General features: G+C 41.2%; 2 protein-coding genes across 5 annotated transcripts in view; one reads left to right on the forward strand and one right to left on the reverse strand.

Annotated features, from left to right (window-relative positions):
* LOC126162799 (ubiquitin-conjugating enzyme E2 H-like) overlaps nt 1–17,155 on the reverse strand; it is a 53,781-nt gene extending 36,626 nt beyond the window's left edge. Inside the window, exon 1 of the mRNA XM_049919525.1 lies at nt 16,070–17,155. Within this exon, the coding sequence (XP_049775482.1) occupies nt 16,391–16,942 (552 nt within the window). The 5' untranslated portion in view covers nt 16,943–17,155 and the 3' untranslated portion in view covers nt 16,070–16,390. The remainder of the gene's footprint in view (nt 1–16,069) is intronic.
* Nucleotides 17,156–17,249: 94 nt separating this feature from the next.
* The window catches only part of LOC126162800 (tetratricopeptide repeat protein 32-like), a 59,090-nt gene continuing 55,421 nt past the window's right edge, over nt 17,250–20,918 (forward strand). For 2 of the 4 annotated variants that reach the window (XR_007535116.1, XM_049919527.1), the window contains exons 1-2: nt 17,462–17,679; nt 17,919–18,073. Coding sequence is in view for 2 of the 4 variants with exons in the window: in XM_049919527.1 (XP_049775484.1) it covers nt 17,606–17,679; nt 17,919–18,073 (229 nt within the window). In the remaining 2 variants the exon portion in view is untranslated. The other 2 variants (XM_049919526.1, XR_007535117.1) reach the window with 2 other exon arrangements.

Raw genomic sequence — 20,918 nt, forward strand, 5'->3', positions numbered from 1 at the left:
TTCCAAACACACTAATGAACTCACCCGTCGCTTCCGACTGAAGCTGGTCGCTGCTCACCGGTCATCGTGCCTGCGCGGCAACACTGTCTGAAGATAGTTATACAGTACGTGTGCTTGTTTGATTCTCAGCAAAGGCTTTGTGCAAAATCATAAGTCGTCTGGACATTTTCACAGAAACCAAATTTGTCGAATGTTTAGGAAAGTTAATTTTTCTTGATTTGCAGAAAAAATTAGGAAGTTGTTCTAGTTTCTCCCTTTCCCAGAGCATAATCCGTTGTTTTTTATGCTTATGTGGTTCTTTGTACAAACCGGTGAGAGCAAGAATATTCTCGGCGTGGTGACTAGTGGGAGTAGCTGCAGCGATTGAAGTCTGATGCTGGTGATTGGTCCTGCTGCTTTCTGATCACTACCAGATTTAAATAGCAGTCTACCATCAGTTTGATGGGATTCACACGTCAATAAATAACACGACTGCAAAATCAGCTACACGTAACATTTCAATGATCGTTAACTAAGTGTGTCACTTTCGCTCTCGTAGATGTTTATCTAATTTCCCTGATGTTAAGAGCTGTACATAAGACTAAAGTGTTTTCTGCTTGTTCACATTTGACTTCTATTGATTTAAGTAGTCCCATCACCCATCTCGCCGAGAGCCTTGTTAGAGTGTGCGGATAGTAAGTGGAGACTCAGTTTAGAGAAACAAGTGATATGCAAGGCGTACACTATATCCAATAGCACGATGTAACGACGTACAATACAAGGATTTCGGTTACTTTTAACAGTCTGGCTGCACCTCTTAGTCAACTTGAGGGCAGGATGGCAAAAGGCCGGGATGGTTCCTACTACAGGATAAGGCTAAAGGCCTGTCCCATTGTTGTCCAAGCGAACCTGTAAGTATGTAATGTCTGTATAAAAGGTTAACCTTCCCCACCGCCACAATTTCGGAGGTTATTTTGATATAAGGGGATTATAAAGTGCATTTCGTTTGATTTCTTATTCCGATTTATCTTTGTATCTTTGTTACACTCAAAATTTCCGCACAATAATGCAAACGCCAATGGTATGCATTGTGGCTATGACTAAGCAGACTGTGATGAAAGTCTCCTCCCTCCCCAACTTCCTTTCTTTGTCGTGCTGCACAACGGCGATGTCAAAAAAACTTCAAAGGGAGAATGACAGGAACGAAACCTGCACCGCTTAATCGAGCTCGTTTTTACTCTCTCTCACACTACTCTGTCTATATAACGCTAGCTATATCCAAACTCGCCTACTTATACATATAATAGAAACTTTAGTCTTACCCTGGGTTGCCACGTGTTTCGATTTTTACCTGACTGTTCGGAAATTCGGTGCCGAAGTATGAGTGGTTTGATATGTTTAGAAATCCATTCATATCACAAATATATTTACTGGTTTGCAAAATCAAATCAATAAATATCAGATGAGCTTTTGCTAACCGGCTTGTCCTGCATTCGACCCTTGACATGTCATTCTCCCTCTAATTGTCGATTCTGCTGCTCCCTGCCGCCGTTGGATAAGCAGCTGCAGCAGCTAGTCGTATACTCTTAGCTCACTTATTTGTTACATAGTTTAATTCTTAATTTCTTTGCGTGTTTTTGGTATTTGCATTGTTTAATTCATAAATTTCGGGCGTATTATAGTATTTGAGAGTTGTAGCATCGCGTTTTAGTACCTGAATAGTGTAAATTCGCGTAGTCTCCTTCCACCTGCCGAGCAGTGTGTCAGCAGTGCGCAAGTAGCAGCATTACTGCATTTACTAGGCAATCTTTTATTTTAATAACCGTTTAAATTTTGTGTCTAATTGTTTGTGCTCTCTGTAGATTAGTTCAGACGTTCTTTGCACAACAGTTTTTAGCATGGATAGGGACTGCAACTGCTTTGTTCGGATGCAGGCTGAGTTGGCATCCCTTCGCTGCCAGCTTCAGGCAGTGTTGGCTTCAGTCACACAGCTTGAGGCTGTTGCCAATGGGCATCACTGTGGGGGTCCGGATGGCGGTTTGTCGGGACGACCAGCTCGTCCCACGCATCCCCCGATCGGACTAGGACTGTGGCTGCCCGGGATACTGCCCACATTGAGGCTGATCCTCACCTGTGGTAGAGTGGGAGGTCGTCTCAAGGTGTGGAAGGGGGCGAAAGACATTCCGGAGGGCTGAACGGAAGGCCTCTCCAGTTTGTCTGACGAACTGGTTTCAGGCTCTATCTCAGGCTGATACTGATCTTCGGCCGGACATGGCTGCTTGTCCTGTTCCAGAGGTTGCCCCTCAGTCTGCAAGATCCGGGCAGTCGCAGAGGGTGGGCTTACTGGTAGTTGGGAGCTCCAACGTCAGGCGCGTAATGGGGCCCCTTAGGGATATGGCAGCAAGAGAGGGGAAGAAAACCAATGTGCACTCCGTGTGCATACCGGGGGGAGTCATTCCAGATGTGGAAAGGGTCCTTCCATATGCCATGAAGGGTACAGGGTGCACCCATCTGCAGGTGGTCGCTCATGTCGGCACCAATGATGTGTGCCGCTATGGATCGGAGGAAATCCTCTCTGGCTTCCGGCGGCTATCTGATTTGGTGAAGACTATGTACCGACTTGACAGAAAATCCTAGAAAGTTCTGGTCTTATTTTAAATCAGTAAGTGGCTCGAAACAGCATATCCAGACACTCCGGGATGATGATGGCACTGAAACAGAGGATGACACGCGTAAAGCTGAAATACTAAACACCTTTTTCCAAAGCTGTTTCACAGAGGAAGACCGCACTGCAGTTCCTTCTCTTAATCCTCGCACAAACGAAAAAATGGCTGACATCGAAATAAGTGTCCAAGGAATAGAAAAGCAACTGGAATCACTCAACAGAGGAAAGTCCACTGGACCTGACGGGATACCAATTCGAATCTACACAGAGTACGCGAAAGAACTTGCCCCCCTTCTAACAGCCGTGTACCGCAAGTCTCTAGAGGAACAGAAGGTTCCAAATGATTGGAAAAGAGCACAGGTAGTCCCAGTCTTCAAGAAGGGTCGTCGAGCAGATGCGCGAAACTATAGACCTATAACTCTGACGTCGATCTGTAGTAGAATTTTAGAACATGTTTTTTTGCTCGCGTATCATGTTTTTGGAAACCCAGAATCTACTCTGTAGGAATCAACATGGATTCCGGAAACAGCGATCGTGTGAGACCCAACTCGCTTTATTTGTTCATGAGACCCAGAAAATATTAGCTACAGGCTCCCAGGTAGAAGCTATTTTCCTTGACTTCCTGAAGGCGTTCGATACAGTTCCGCACTGTCGCCTGATAAAGTAAGAGCCTACGGAATATCAGACCAGCTGTGTGGCTGGATTGAAGAGTTTTTAGCAAACACAACACAGCATGTTGTTCTCAATGGAGAGACGTCTATAGACAAAGTAACCTCTGGCGTGCCACAGGGGAATGTTATGAAACGACTGCTTTTCACAATATACACTCCTGGAAATTGAAATAAGAACACCGTGAATTCATTGTCCCAGGAAGGGGAAACTTTATTGACACATTCCTGGGGTCAGATACATCACATGATCACACTGACAGAACCACAGGCACATAGACACAGGCAACAGAGCATGCACAATGTCGGCACTAGTACAGTGTATATCCACCTTTCGCAGCAATGCAGGCTGCTATTCTCCCATGGAGACGATCGTAGAGATGCTGGATGTAGTCCTGTGGAACGGCTTGCCATGCCATTTCCACCTGGCGCCTCAGTTGGACCAGCGTTCGTGCTGGACGTGCAGACCGCGTGAGACGACGCTTCATCCAGTTCCAAACATGCTCAATGGGGGACAGATCCGGAGATCTCGCTGGCCAGGGTAGTTGACTTACACCTTCTAGAGCACGTTGGGTGGCACGGGATACATGCGGACGTGCATTGTCCTGTTGGAACAGCAAGTTCCCTTGCCGGTCTAGGAATGGTAGAACGATGGGTTCGATGACAGTTTGGATGTACCGTGCACTATTCAGTGTCCCCTCGACGATCACCAGTGGTGTACGGCCAGTGTAGGAGATCGCTCCCCACACCATGATGCCGGGTATTGGCCCTGTGTGCCTCGGTCGTATGCAGTCCTGATTGTGGCGCTCACCTGCACGGCGCCAAACACGCATACGACCATCATTGGCACCAAGGCAGAAGCGACTCCCATCGCTGAAGACGACACGTCTCCATTCGTCCCTCCATTCACGCCTGTCGCGACACCACTGGAGGCGGGCTGCACGATGTTGGGGCGTGAGCGGAAGACGGCCTAACGGTGTGCGGGACCGTAGCCCAGCTTCATGGAGACGGTTGCGAATGGTCCTCGCCGATACCCCAGGAGCAACAGTGACCCTAATTTGCTGGGAAGTGGCGGTGCGGTCCCCTACGGCACTACGGTCTTGGCGTGTATCCGTGCGTCGCTGCGGTCCGGTCCCAGGTCGACGGGCACGTGCACCTTCCGCCGACAACTGGCGACAACATCGATGTACTGTGGAGACCTCACGCCCCACGTGTTGAGCAATTCGGCGGTACGTCCACCCGGCCTCCCGCATGCCCACTATACGCCCTCGCTCAAAGTCCGTCAACTGCACATACGGTTCACGTCCACGCTGTCGCGGCATGCTACCAGTGTTAAAGACTGCGATGGAGCTCCGTATGCCACGGCAAACTGGCTGACACTGACGGCGGCGGTGCACAAATGCTGCGCAGCTAGCGCCATTCGACGGCCAACACCGCGGTTCCTGGTGTGTCCGCTGTGCCGTGCGTGTGATCATTGCTTGTACAGCCCTCTCGCAGTGTCCGGAGCAAGTATGGTGGGTCTGACACACCGGTGTCAATGTGTTCTTTTTTCCATTTCCAGGAGTGTATATAAACGACCTAGTAGATAGAGTCGGAAGTTCCATGCGGCTTTTCGCGGATGATGCTGTAGTATACAGAGAAATTGCAGCATTAGAAAATTGTAGCGAAATGCAGGAAGATCTGCAGCGGATAGGCACTTGATGCAGGGAGTGGCAACTGACCCTTAATATAGACAAATGTAATGTATTGCGAATACATAGAAAGAAGGATCCTTTATTGTACGATTATACGATAGCGGAACAAACACTGGTAGCAGTTACTTCTGTAAAATATCTGGGAGTATGCGTGCAGAACGATTTGAAGTGGAATGATCATATAAAATTAATTGTTGGTAAGGCGGGTACCAGGTTGAGATTCATTGGGAGAGTCCTTAGAAAATTTAGTCCATCAACAAAGGAGGTGGCTTACAAAACACTCGTTCGACCTATACTTGAGTATTGCTCATCAGTGTGGGATTCGTACCAGATCGGGTTGACGGAGGAGATAGAGAAGATCCAAAGAAGAGCGGCGCGTTTCATCACAGGGTTATTTGGTAACCGTGATAGCGTTACGGAGATGTTTAACAAACTCAAGTGGCAGACTCTGCAAGAGAGGCGATCTGCATCGCGGTGTAGCTTGCTCGCAAGGTTTCGAAAGGATGAGTTTTTGGATGAGGTATCGAATATATTGCTTCCCCCTACTTATACCTCCCGAGGAGATCACGAATGTAAAATTAGAGAGATTCGAGCGCGCACGGAGGCTTTCAGACAGACTGGAACAGAAAAGGGAGGTAATGACAGTGGCCCGTAAAGTGCCCTCCGCCACACACCGTTGGGTGGCTTGCGGAGTATAAATGTAGATGTACCACTACATTTATTTTATACATCACTTATTAATTTTATTTCATGAACATATTGAAGTTCTGGAACCTGAATACATAAATCCTGTAGAATTGTATGATATGACAACATTAAAAGAGGATATCCAATCATGTAGAAACGGATCATTTCTATGGAGCAAAATCCAACCATTTTTAAAACTAAGGCCGTGTCCTACGTAAAGCGTCGGAAGCGAGCGACGGCTGGATATGCGACACTCCAGCAACAAGCGGCAGGGCAGCATACGGCGATACGCTTCTGTGTCCCATGTGCGAGCGACCATCTCCAGCTACAAGATGGCTACTAGAGCCGACCAGCTGTTTCTATAAAACGCCGCTCCTAAACTGTACAACACTGCAGCTCGAGAGTACGGCTACAAAATTAGCTTTTCACAGGAAAATAAGGCGAAAAGGAGCGCTGTGCATGAAATTTACGAAGGGAGGAATCTTCGAAGAGCGTTTCGTAATTTGTATCATCAGCCGCGAAGAAAGAAATTCTTCCAATAAACGTGTATGAGCAGAGAGGCGTACACCACCTCATGAATAAATTAAAGATAAATGTTTCTTACATTATCAACAATTTTCAACAGCCGATAGGTGTGGAAGAATGACTACCGTAAATACAAAAGAATGAGTGCTATTCCATGAGGGGTATCAGTATTGCAACAGTGGCGTCTTCGACTTTTAATTGGCCTGATGTATGGTCCTGGCCATATTAACTGAGTCAGCTACAAATATGTATACCAAGTTTTATGTATACTGTTTAAACTACGTCGCTAAGTGTGTTTTTAAAGTATTGCTGAATTATTTGAACTGTAAGTGTATAGGCATTATATCCCAGCAGATCACATACATTAAATTCCTAATAAAATACAATGAACAACCACAAAATTTTACTGATATTTGATTGTTGGTAATGTAATTCAGAAGCAGTCAATGTTACGACCAAGCTTTCCATTTAATCTGAATAGTCTGCGTAAGTAAAGCGTATTTTTTTTTAAAAAAAAGGAACATTTTGTGAAATGATTTGTCGAAAAGTGTGGAATAATATTAGAGAAACATCTGGTACAACTCCTTTTCTGCACACGATTTCTAGCATCATTCAAAGGGACGTCAAATGTTTCTCTGATCTATTTTATTTCTTTTAGACAAATCATTTAACAACATATTTTACCAATTTCTTTTATTTTTTATTTTCAAGTTTTATTCAGAAACCATGATCTCATTAACACCTCATTTGCTTTCCTAACATCTGTACCCGAAAAGTTTAGTACGTATCTGATTCGAAGGGAGCATTTTTTATAGTTAAATATCACACCAATGGAAGTTTTTATAGGCTTGATAGCTAGGCTTTGAACAAATGAACGTTTTGACACTTCATTTACACCGCTAGCAGCAGCTTTTCGTCAGATATTTCCATTTTTCCTCAACTCACTGATTAAATTTTCCTTAATTACCCTTATTACCGTCAACTAATTATAACGGGCATTCAAATGAAACCCGGTCACTGGTGTAAAGTAACAACTATTTTATTAGCTCAAAAATGTATTTATACACAGTACACCTATTCAGAAATAGTCGCCCAAACTGTTGGCACATTTATCCCATTGCGACACTAGCCGGTCGATTCCATCCTTGAAGCTAGTGGACCCGGACCCAGTCGCACACTTCGTCGTCCGTTGCGAATCGATGTCCGCGAATTGCTTGTTGTAGAGGTCCAAACACACGGAAGTCACACGATCCAAGGTCGGGACTGTGCGGTGGATGTTCCATCGTTTCCCACCGAAACTGCTGCAATGTTGTGTTCACCGTATTGGCCGTGTGTGTGGGAAGGCGTTATCATGTAGGACCATACCGCCAATGGACAACATGCCTCGGCGTTTCGACTTGATGGCTCGCCTAAGGTTCTGAAACGTGGCTTGATAACGCTGGGCATTGGTGGTGGTTCCCCGTTCCAGGAACTCGACAAGGTCACCTGTGGCAATACGCGACAGAAAGCCGTATTCCTCCTCATGATAATGTTGCAGATGACTCAAAGACAGCGCCATTCGAGTATTGCACTGATCGGCGGTCAGTTGGTGGGAAACCCACTGCGCACAGACATTTCGAAAGTTCAAGTGTTGATGCATTATGGTGTGGGCAGTGCCCACGCTAATACCCAGTAACCGATGGATCTCGTCCACAGTGATTCTGCGGTTGTCCAAGACTAAAGCATTCACTTCCGCAACCATTTCCGGTGTGATGACACGATGACTTGTCCAGGACGAGCATCGTCTTCCAGTGACTCGCGCCCCCTCAAGGAATCTTTTGCGTCATTCCACAACAACAGAACGACTCAGACTGTACTCACCGTACATAGCCTTCATCCGTTCAAGGCCTCAAATTCCCTCCGTCGTCAAAAATCGAATTACTCCTTGTTGTTCCTGCATATTCGATAGTGGACGATAACTTGTGTGGACCACGTTCTCTTCGGCGTGAAACCATGATGGCGCTTTGCAACATCAAACGATGCGAACGCGTCAGTCCCCCTACCAATAGATGGCGCCACCATATCCGCAGTTACGTGGTGCCACCTTACGTGTAAGGCAAAGCTAGACTGACCAGGTTTCATTTGAATGAGCCTCATAAGTACTTTTATGTAAAACCACACCTCACGCAGGTCGCTTTGATACCCTGTTTGCGCGTTTCTCTGTCTTTGTTTGGCTATGAAAATTCTGACAAAAACGTGTGCAATTTATAGGGGCTCTTGTTTTCTCTGCTCAAACATTTGACAAAAACGTGTCAAGTGTTAATCGTACGATAAAATACATCCTTTCTGCGTGCTGTTATTTAAAAAAAACTCGTTTCGATATCGTGAACCGTTTATGAGGTACGACAATTTTTACGACCCCCGATGCGCAGGAAAGGATGCGGACGCGCCGCGAGCAACCCGTCGGCAGATGTAACAACCAATATGTCGAGAATGAAGCTCCAGATACAATTTCTATGTATTGTTTACTTTTCAAACGCAATAATCTATGGCCTAAAATGAACCATGCGGAAAGATCACGCAGTGCGATTTTATCTTTGCAAGCTCTTAAAAAGTTTCGTGCAGTCATATACTAAGTTTCGTACAGCACAGTAACTATGACGAATAGCTGAAATAAATTCACATCTTTATCGAGCGAAGATATCAAGCTGTAAGATGCGAAAGAATTTTTTTCACTGAATAGTCTTCTTGAAATCGGATGACTATTTCACAGCCGCCGTTACGTCCGCTCCACTGCTTTGTCGAGAAGACTCATAGCTGTTGCTTTCACTTTCGCGCGTGCTCCAGCGACGAGATTCAAAAAACGTTTGAATTCTAACGCGCTAGTTGTAGCAGAGGACAGGCAGCGCCAAGGACGTCGCTCATGTAGCACTTCCGTAACTATACATGCAGTTGTTTCGTTGTCTGTAAGCTGTCGCGCTGTCGATCGCTTCTGTCGCGTACGTAGGACGTGGCCTAAATGAGGCTGAACGAAATAAATTCAAGAATGAAGCTCTCGCAGCATACCAAAGAGCCGAAGATATTCTTGGAAAGCTGTTTGACTACTAAAAATCTTCTTTTAATGTATTCAGCTAATTGGATGTAGGAAAACAGCCCCTACATATGAAAAATATGTGCAGATATCAAAGGTGGTAGGTACTGAAAAAGACATTGATAATGCTAGTTTATACGAAGAGAACCGTGTACTAAAAAGAACTTTGAAAAATTACGAAGTCAAGCTTCTGCGTCCGCAAACTCGTTTTCGTGATAAACGATTTAACAGAAGAAACGCCCAAGACAAAAAATTATAAAAAGAATAATGGCAGTTACATCCAGAAATACCTTTTTGGAAAGAGTCTTCGGTCACACGAATCATCATTGTGATCTGAATCTACGAAGAAATTTAGTGCCGATAACCCAAGGCAGACTACATATTAATTGTAATATTGCAAACTTCAAATCACCGACTTTAACCAAAAAATTAAAGGTAAAAGACTGTTGAAAGCTATAACTAGATAAAAATAAATATTTTTAATGTTTACTAGGCGTTTTATTGTGTTCACCGTCAGCTCAGCAAGTCCTTTGCCAGGCAGTGTTCGGTTATTTGTCAATTTAATCTGGAAACCCTAGTTTTATCGCCATCCTTGATTATTCTTTGCGGGCGCCCATAGAAGTACGGGTTTGAATTCGACCTCCTGTATGTACACGAATGTACGGTCAAAGAATCGGTTGATAAACTCCGTAGCAAGACAAAGCTACCTGTCAAACGTGGCTTGCGACGGTACATAACGGTTACTGCAAATGTAATTCTTCCAAACACCATCCCTTATTACCTGCAGTTACTCGTACTTTAGGTACTTGGGCTATGCACAGCTCAGTTTAAAAGGAGTAGCTACGTGTAGTCATAGGGTCGAACCGCGAAAGTTTGCTTTCATGCCCCGCAGCTAATTCGCTGCAAATAATAACATGCCGCTGTGATCCTGCAGTCAGTTTATGCATTGGCTAGAACTTCAAGTTAATAAAATACTTAAAATACTAAATAAAAAATGAATAATTTAATAATAAGTGTTCTATTCTAACTCCGTAACTGATGTACACAGAGAATCACGTACAATAATGTTTATTCGAGAAAGGACATGTCAAACTGAAGTGGTCGTACGATATTTAATTAAAATACAGACAGAAAATACCCTTGTAAACTGCAGTGAAGTGACAGAGTTACGAGAATGGCGGCAAAATCCCCAAATTAATCGAAGATACGCGAAAACGAAGACCATTTCGTCATCACAATAAATGAAAAACTCACCAGCTCAGAACAGTTCAGAGTTCAACATGATGATTCACAAATTAACATACACGATACAAAGAATAGCATCTCTTCCTCTGCTCATCCTCGATTCCGTAATAGAAGCGGAAAAAGTCCTATTCGAGGCACACTCAGACCTCTAGAGATACATAGTCCCTTCACAAGCTAGGTTACGAGAGTGGTCCTTCACCGTCCAGAGAATCGCCTACGCGACTGAATCAGGCACATTACCATAGGCAGTGACTCCGACAGAGATCCGCCACTGTGCAACTCTCATTGATCAAGGCCGTCTCCACCAAAAATACATCGTTCTCAGGTTCTACATACATGATCTGACTCATCTTTACCTCTTCCCAGACTAAACTAAAATATTACAAGAATATTTAAATAAAGAAATGTCAAACATTCGGCTACACTAAAATCAGTTACAATAAATATAATAATTGATTCGTGACTTGCGCAAGTGAATTAACGTTAAATGACAACGAAATGTCGTTAAATATTGTTTAAACAACTACAGAAGTTGTTTTGGTTTTCTTTTCAATCGTGGTGTGCGCTAACACATGCGACTTACTTCCGTTAAACGGGTACAGTTTTTAATAGCACTTTCAATCAAGATTTAAATAAAGTTACTAACAAAATAGTGAACTGTTCATTCATTAAATGTGACAATATGTGTTTTATTCATGCTGTGTAATTGTGAATAATACGAGGTTCTGATAAACATTTGTGTAATACAAAAATACAAGAGACATAATACATAAATAAATAAAGTATATACAGATGAGTGGGTTTCCGGGACGATAGCTACCATGCAGTGCTTTCATCTGAGGTATCGTTTGTTGAAATCGCATGAAGTATTTAAAAGTTATTAATTCAGAGGTTCATTGTGAAAATATTTATTCACGGTGAAATATTAACTTCTGTAGTTTTAAAGATATTGACATATTGCTGTGTCATTGAATGCGCATCATTTTCCGGAGTCGCGGATGTATTCATATTTGTTTTATACTTGAATGAATTATCATAGATGCTTGTAGAGCTGTAAGAAGCCATCTTTCAGCCCGACTGACACTCCCAAGGCCCATGCGAACAGCAACCGTGCAGATTCCCAGCTTTGGGATTTGCCCATTTCGGGCGACGCCCTTCTTGTCCTCGCACCTGAGCGGCTGCTCTGTGTCCTTTAGTGCGGCCGTGAATGCTTCGACTTCGTCGGCCGACAGAATTACATTTTGTGCCAACAGTGAACAAGAGTAATTATCGACTGACGGTGTCAACTTGTTATTCGAGTAAGTGAAATTTAAGTTTCTAATTAACAATATACTTTGTTTCAAATACGTAATAAGTTAACTAAATACGGCTTTCAGTACTTTAAGCACTATTAAGAACGAAATTATGATCTATAGTATGAGGTTAGAAAATAGCAAGTAAATTATCAAAGTTATTGCCAGATATTGTGGTGATGTTTCAAAATTTCGGCAGATGAGGCCTCAATTCTTCGTGTAAGACCTACTGAATCGAACTTCGCCGCTTTGCCATTTATTGTTTCAATTTTATAAGTAGAGCGCAAATACTTGTTACCGTCCCAAAATTCTTGTTTATCCGAACTGTTGTGTAAACAGTTCGTGTTTCGTTGTCGATCCTAATCGGCCCTACACGCGTACCAATTTATCGACCACCCGATAAACTGGACGTGTGTAGCGGCGTCCCGACCATTTTTTCTTGTCGGGCGGTTGGTTGAGTGACCATCAGACAGACGAGCCCTCCACCACTTCACTCAACAAACTGTGCTGCATGTAGCGCTGTCCAACCAACTTCCAGACTGACGATTGTCAGCAGACCGCGCGCGCGGAAATATACGCTGTTCAAAACAAATGGCTAGAGTGGCAGATAGCGAGGTAGGTAAGTGTTATGAGAGAGTTTCGAAAGAGGACTCTTCTGTTTCTTTCATTACTGTTCTTTATTACAACTATTTACGCTATAAATGCAGTATATTTTTTACTTGAATATCTTTTGTTTTCCTTTATATACCGGGTGATCAAGAAGGCAGTATAAATTCGATAACTGAATAAATCACGGAATAATATAGATAGAGAGGTACAAATTGATACATGCTTGGAATGACATGGGTTTTTATTAGAACCAAAAAATACTGAAGTTCAAAAAATGTCCGACAGATGGCGCTTCATCTGATCAGAATAGCAATAATTAGCATAACAAAATAAGACAAAGCAAAGATGATGTTCTTTACAGGAAATGCTCAATATGTCCACCATCATTCCTCAACAATAGCTGTAGTCGAGGAATAATGTTGTGAACAGCACTGAAACCGTGTCCGGAGTTATGGTGAGGCATTGGTGTCGGATGCTGTCTTTCAGCATGTAAAAAACTTCCTAGATCCCGTGAAGAGTTAATAAGGTCTGTGGCCAGCCACATATCTGGCAGTGCAACGTGCTGCGCTATTTTACAAGAATTTCAAGAGTCGAACGTACAAAGGTGCTTAAATATCGGGTGCACCATAGCTTGTTTTACATGCATGTGCTGTTAGTTTGCTGGAAAATTGGGATTTTTTTTATTGCTTCCAGTTAGCAACTATTGAAGATAAATTAAAGTCTGCCAAAATGATTCTTCGCGAATTAGATGCTGATCGATCACGATACACTTGCGACTTCAGGTAACCCCAAAGCCAATGACCGCACGGACTGAGGTCTGGGGACCTGGGAGGCCATGGGGTGGTTCTAATAAAACCCCATGTCATTCCAAGCACGTGTGTCAATTTTTACCTCTATCTACTTTATTCCGTTGTTTATTAAGTTTTCAAATTTATACTGACTTTTTGATCACCTGGTATTTCCTCAACCAATTACGTATCATGTTCCAGGTTTCAGCTATTATTTTGGATAATAACTGTGAATCTGAGATCCTCGTAACGTCTCGCATTGGATAGATACCGTGATGTGGCAAACGCCCTCTCCTCCCAGCTTACAGCGTCTCTCGTCACTGTATTCCTTTTCGTTAAGAATGGTTTCGTGATGGTCAGCGGCTCCGAAAACCGTGTTCCATCCATTCCTAGATAATTATAAAAATCATTGGCTCCCAGCTCCTTAAGAAGGGGCATGGCTGAATTTCTTTCTTTGCATAAAAACCACTTCTTTGCCCACAGCTTTCTCTCGGCTTTTCTTGACTTGTTACCTCCAAAACAGCCAAGACAAATCCCAGATTTTGTTTGTGTCAGAAAATTCTGCATCTCGTCACATGTAATATCAATGAATTTACTATAGGATCAGGCACACGTTCAATATTTACTGACATTACTAGTTTGTCAAACCTTAAATATATTGAAGCGACCTCAACTAGCAATAACATTGACGAAAATTGTCAGTTGACAACGCGATTTGACAAGGTTAAGATGTCTAAGACAGCAAAGAAAGCGTGTGCTGCAAATATATTAGCTTTAGTTTGCAAGCAACAGAAAACAACGAAAAAGTGGGAACTGATCCGACGAATGGTTGAAAAAAGGCGTCTTCACCACCGAACCTCACTGACTATCAAAACTGGTTCTCCACTACTAAGTACTTGATACTAGAATCATAAAAATTGTCAACGATTCAGAAGAATTTTATTACCTGAATACTGTTATTTCTTTTATTGTGCTTAGCAATTCTTTGGCAGATGATGGTATTAAAACAAACACACACTTTCTTTTGCGCACTGCTAAACGACAAGACAAAAGGACAAAATGATAGAAACATGTAGACAAGTTATTTCACACACGAAAATAACATTAACACGCTGCCCATGTTGAGTTGCTGAATGACTTAAGACGTTAAAGCACGCCGGTAGCCACGCCCACGTCTCCGCTTGCTCCAAGTGTCGGCTGAGAGGCACGGCCGCAAGAATGTTCAAGAACGTGATGCAGAACATATAGGTCTAAAATTCAAAAAATCCTTGCCAGTTAAAATTCTCAAATCCTGGACATTTTCGCAAACCTGACAGCATTAAAAAACCAGGATACAGCAGGATGATGGTCAGCATACTTCACTGCACAGCAACGCAGTGATATTAAAAAATACCCACATGTTCACATGACGCCGGACCTTCTGTTTGTGTATTTAATGCCGAAGGTCAGTCGCTGCAACTGTTTATTTTAATAACCATTCCATATTTAAGATCCCTTAAATGTAATATATTGAACTTTACAACCAATACCATTAGGATATATGCCTACAATTTTAGAATCACTTCAGTCCATTCTTTTTGAAAGTAACTGTGCATTCGATAAGTGAAAGATATGAAGTTTCTTCAATGTTCACACGTAGCATATTTTAAGCTTCACTGTCAGTAAACCAATCATGACGAAATTCACTACGCGTCACATTTAATTTTTGTATGCTTGAGATACGCCGAAATATGTACATGGGATGGGCCGAGAAATTCTTCACTCAATTGTTTCAATAACGAAACTAAGGTACAGACTGATGAAGTCCCTTTAAACGCCAGAAAAAAATGACAAGACAAGAAATGTTACAAAACAGAATTAGATACGCCAAATTTTCCTAACATATTCAGATTTTAATTTTCCCATATAAAACCCGTGACTGAAATCTAAGCATAATAAGCCAATCACGAATAATATAATTTAAAATTTAAGAAATCTTCCTTGCCAATTTTTGACGTTTTCCCGAAGTTTTGCAAAGAATTAAGAAATGGTTAGAAAGTTTGGTTCCTGCATGAGTCAGTAAGCACATGACTTATAATGGTTGGGAAATACATCAGTTCCTGCACCTGGATATTATCACTTTATAAAAGTGACAGGTTACAGAATTTATACTAGCAGGAAATTTATATCTTACTACGTCAAAGAACGAAAGTCCATTTCCCATTTACTGCAAAATGTTTACTATCCATATGTAAAGATCATGCGCAATCTCATCGCCTCACATTGACGTGACAACCACCTGTTGCGCCCAGTTGACCGGCGAATTCAGAGGGAAGTTCCGTGAGCCTCTTAGCGAAATGACAGTTTATGCTATATCATCATGTAATGCTTACTTATCTTTATAGTATTTCAAAAGTGATATTACCGAAAACCCACAATTTCATTAGCTGCAACATACGCCAAATACTATAGCCAATGTTCATGTTCGTAAAAACAGTATCGTCCTGGAGGCTACTGGATGTAAAGTGTATAACAGCCCTTGAGGCCACAGGTTCCCAAAATAGAATGAATCTTAGTCACATCAAATGTGTACATAGATTTGTACCATAAATCTCTTATTTAATTCCGTATAAGGAGTATTGTTGGAGGACATACGAAAATAGATGAAAAAGTACTTTTACGAATCGAAAGCTTGCGTGCGTACAGTAAGTCACACCGTTTTGAAAAAGCAATACATATTTTTTTTTTTGCTAAGTGATCAATAACTAAGTCTTAGCTATAAATTTTATGCAAATAGAAATACAGAAAGCCAAAACTAATTTATACTTACAATGAAACATTTGTCTAATACAATACGGTGACACTTACTTCTCAGAAGGCTCCTGATTGTAACGCCGAACACGTTCAGCCGCGTCTTGTTTTATAGGACACAAATTTACACTGGTTTTTACAAGTTCACTTGGGCCCCGCAATTAAAAAGCCCCGCCGCACTCTTGCTTATCGATGTTTAACACACGTTAAGTCGAGAATAAAGTCGACTAGTTTTCCATCGTATTAAGTAACACAGTGACATCTAGCGTTTTCTTGAAGTATCACATCTTACGCTCAGTTTTTTTTCCGAAACAGAGATGACTAAACTACGTAACAAAAGTTCCATAGAAAGTTCTTGAAACCTAACAAATATGAATGTCATAAGTCCATATCTCTCAGTTCGTCCTCTGTGTTGTCAGTCATGGATGATTCAGAATCGGATGAATCATCATTACTGTCCTGATCTTTAAATACATGTTTTGCAGCATATTTCTGAACATATTCTTGCACTTTCTTCTTATAATCATCTGGTTTGTGTAAATACAAGGCAGCTGCATCCGAATTCAGAGGATCTGTTGGGTTGGGATACGCGAGCAACTGGGGCAAAAATGACTCGAATATATTTGACAAGTCATAAAGAGCTGTCCATGCCTGATTAATTACATCCAGACAGACTGTCCCGGACGATTCGTCTACATTTGGATGATAAATTTTATTCATGAAACCGATTGAAGGCGACTTAAAAGGATACTGTTCAGGTAAGTGAACACGTACATTCCATATTCCACCTTCGTACGGTGTTCCTTTCGGCCCATTAAATTTAACACAAAATTCATTCAGACCTGACAGGAACGTTACCTCCAATTTACTTTCTATAAGTTTAATAATGTCTGTGTCGATTCGCCTTTTGCCTGCACTGGGTGAAGACATTATTTAGCGATGTTCCTTTCGGTGCGATGTGCTGCTTGATTTAACCACCAGATTCTTGGACACTTCTGCTCCTGATCGTTGACGTATATGGAACTCACGTCGCATACTCCCTAACGTCAGATGTGCTTCGCCACCATTACCAACACACTTTGACAGTATGACAGATTCCCTGGCTTTGCTGCACTGCCCGTACTGTCTGTACCATTTCACTACTAACGCAAGCGCAGACTCGCAGTACAGTGATGACAAAATCTCCCGTCCTACTACGAGTCATCTGTCATAGTAAAACAGCAATATCTTTGGAATACTTGAGTAGAAAATTTGCGGTATTCATAGTGGAACAGCTGATCCGATAACTAAATTTCACAGATTTGTTGTTACTTGCTAAACTTCGGCGCTACTGTCGACTTCTAGACTACTGAACGATGCCTAAACACAGTAACATTTGACGATTAATATCTGATTTGCTTGTTAGTCAATGCGCAGTGTCGGTGAAGCTGTAATAAACAATGTACGTATTTGCTTCGTTTCCACATTAGTAGCAATTGTTTTCACAGATAAGCATTGGTGTGTGATGCAATTGCTATCGCGTAGATAACTTTCTATCCCCACGTTTTGTCAGTATTAATTTCAACCCTTTCACTAGTTCTCCTGATTTTGAAAATGACAAGCACAAATGAACGCCGCCAGCTTGAAATGGAATTAACCGACCTCATAGATGCTGAAAATTTAAGGGGGTATGAAACTCTTTGTCAACTAAAAAAATACGAGAAACAAGTGTGCGGATGTAATATATAGTACGTGCTCTTAGAAGATAACAACGGTAGACATTCTTAAGTCGCATCAACGCCAGTGATTTTCACCGCTGTGTTGTTCCTGAACACTTTTCGAAACTCTACTAAAATTTTTAAAGTTTGTTGTGCTCGTGTTGTTCCAGTGCTAATAAATCGCTCGTAAACCATATATTTGTCTACAGGAAGGATGCAGCATTAGCTTACAACAACAGGGGACATATAAGATATTTGCAAGTGAACTTTGATGGAGCAATAGAAGATTATGATAAAGCAATAGCAATCGATCCTGACCTAGCAGTTGCATATTACAACAGAGGAACCGTTTTTTACAGACTAGGTAATGGTTTCAAATAATTTTTTATTACGTTGGGAGATACAAACTTAGTACTCGGCAAGTTTACCATATTGTTTTTCCTCATTGAGCTCACAAAACACAATGAAATGGTATTAGTTACATGATAGTTTTTCCACATGGAATCAGAAAATAATGCCTCCACTATCTTAGGTCTTCATTATTTGTCTTTTAGCACCATAACAAGGTGTCAGGCATGCCATCAGTGGACTAAACCACAATTTAGTTCGTTAACTAACATATCCCCCTATACTAAAGATAATTTAAAGAAATGTGGATTGTGTCTCCAGTAGAATAGCAAAAATTGATGTAATGAAATGATAGTGTGCTCTACATGAGCTGTAATTGTTAATGCTGTGATTGTGCTACTAGAACTAGTTGAATTGAATTGAATTGAATTTTATTTGATCCTGTAGGATTACATGATGCACAGTGAATGTGCATGTAATATAAGACATGTCAGAATTAGAAAACATTCATTATCACACACTTCCTAACCGTTTTTCTTACATTCTAACTTCATTCTGTATAAGTAACAATACATACAAATTTAACAATATTATGAAAAGGAAAGTTGCCACTCACCATATAGCGGAGATGTCGAGTGGCAATTTCCTTTTCACAATGTTGTTACATTCCCTACTGGATTTTTAATTATGTACACATTTAATGTGATAAATACTCATCAATACTGTAAAATTCCTTTTCCACGAGGTAGTCTTTGAAAACTTAGTGTCACATACATTGTCACTCAGTCTTTTTAGGCAGACTTGATAGTAAATTGATACCTGAGTATTGGGGTGTTTTTTCAACCATTTTCAGTCAGTGGGGTATGCTTTTTATGTCACTCTTCCTCCGCATTTGTAGTGTACACAGCACTATCTTCTGTGGTATGTATTATTGTTTTATATATGTGCAAGGATGTAATAATATGATCCTGACTGCTTTCTTTGTAATGTGAACGCCCTTTTTATTTCTTGAATGTTTGAGTTTTCCCACACTCTCTCACCATACTACATGTATGGTTTGAAGAGTCCATGGTGTATTGTGCACAGAAGCTGTTTGTCTGCATACTATGATAGTTGCCTCATTAGGAATATGATGGTTCTGAGTTTCTTACAGAAAGAATTAATATGTTGTTTCCATTTCAGCTTGTTATCTACAGTAATACCTAAGAGTCTAGTAGATTCTACTTCTTCCAGTCTTGTTTTATCCACCTCTAAACACATGTGCCCAACCTTCTCTTTATTTGTGAACAGTACATAATTGTCTTTTTTAGGCTTATAACAAGTCCATTTTCCAGGAGCCACTGAGTTGTGGTGTATGCAGATATGTATGCTCTTCTTTAAGCTGTACCAAATTCCAGCTGTTGTTCAGTATTATCATGTCATCTGCCTACAATATTTTCTTCTCTTTCTGATCAAAACCTATGTCATTAACAGACAGATTAATCGACAGTGGCCCCATTACAGATCCCTGCGGAACACCATATTTGACGGCTTTGGTTTCTGACTGATATGCATTCCTTACTGATACATATTGTTTCCTGTTGCACAAGTATGATTCTATCCTCTCGCCTGCTTGCCGTCAAATACCATAATTTTCCATTTTTCTTATCAGTATGTCATGGTCAGTAGTGTTAAAAACTTTGGAGAGATCCATAGACATTACAGAAACAACTTTTTCCTCGTCTAAGGACTGTATAATATATTCTGCAGACTGGCAGTTGCTGGTTCTGTAGATGTACTCTTTGGAAACAATGCTGTGAAAGTATAAGTGTGTTGTGTTGTGTTGTCCCGGTAGTCAACTAATCTATTATATGTGAGCATTTCCAGGATTTTTGATAAACCTGATATCGGTGAAACTGGGTGTAATTGTTAAGGTCATCCCTATCCTCTTTCTTGTGCACTGGTGATATCCTGCTTATGTTCAGTTTACTTGGAAAAATTCCATCTCTGAAAGAGCTGTTTTCTATGTCCAGCAATGGTGAGATTATTTGCTCACTTGCTTTATTATATGGTTCTATATTTAATCATTACCAGCTGATTTCTTGGATGTCAGTTTTTGTACAGTTTTTCTCAGTTCTTCATCTGTGGCTTGTGCTTAATTTTTTTGCTGACTACTACTTTGCAATTTTAAGTTCTCTACCACAATTATATAGTTATCATTGAGTATGTTAGCTATTTCTCTGCCATCTGTAACCACGGTATGGTCTATTTTTATTTTGACCTGATAGCCTATCTGTTTCTTTGTGTGATCCAGCTTTTTTCTTTCTTTCTTTCATCATTAATTACATTCCAGGCTGCCTTTACCTTCTTTTTTTGAGTTCAGCATTATAAAATCGATTGCTCTCGCTTTTGTCTGCCTTATTATTTTTCTATACTTCCTTGTAGTATTTTACAATTTTCAGCTTCATCCCTCCATCTCAAATCCTGCAGCTTCCTTTGCACTTGCCTTATTTCATTGGTAATTCACTCTGTCTGATCCCGCAACTTTTCTTGTCTCTTTATTTTGGGAAAGCTACATTAAAATGGTGACCAATAATTGTAATAAATGAATCATACTCTTCATTTAAATTCTGCACCTGTAGGGTTTCATTCGAGGTGTCCCTGCATAATATTTTACTGTAGAAGTTAATATTTTGTTCACTGATTTCTTTGATTGATTGTTTTGGTTCTGACATTATTTCCTTACTGCAGAAGCAGATCAGCTGTTGCTGATGATCAGATATTTCTGTTTGGACTACAGCTAGCATAGTTACGCCTACCAGTATTATTAATGATGATGTCAATAACTGTCTGACTTTGAGAAGTCACTCGTCTAGCTGCAG

Source organism: Schistocerca cancellata, chromosome 2 (genome assembly GCF_023864275.1).
Source record: "Schistocerca cancellata isolate TAMUIC-IGC-003103 chromosome 2, iqSchCanc2.1, whole genome shotgun sequence".
Classification (NCBI taxonomy): domain Eukaryota; kingdom Metazoa; phylum Arthropoda; class Insecta; order Orthoptera; family Acrididae; genus Schistocerca; species Schistocerca cancellata.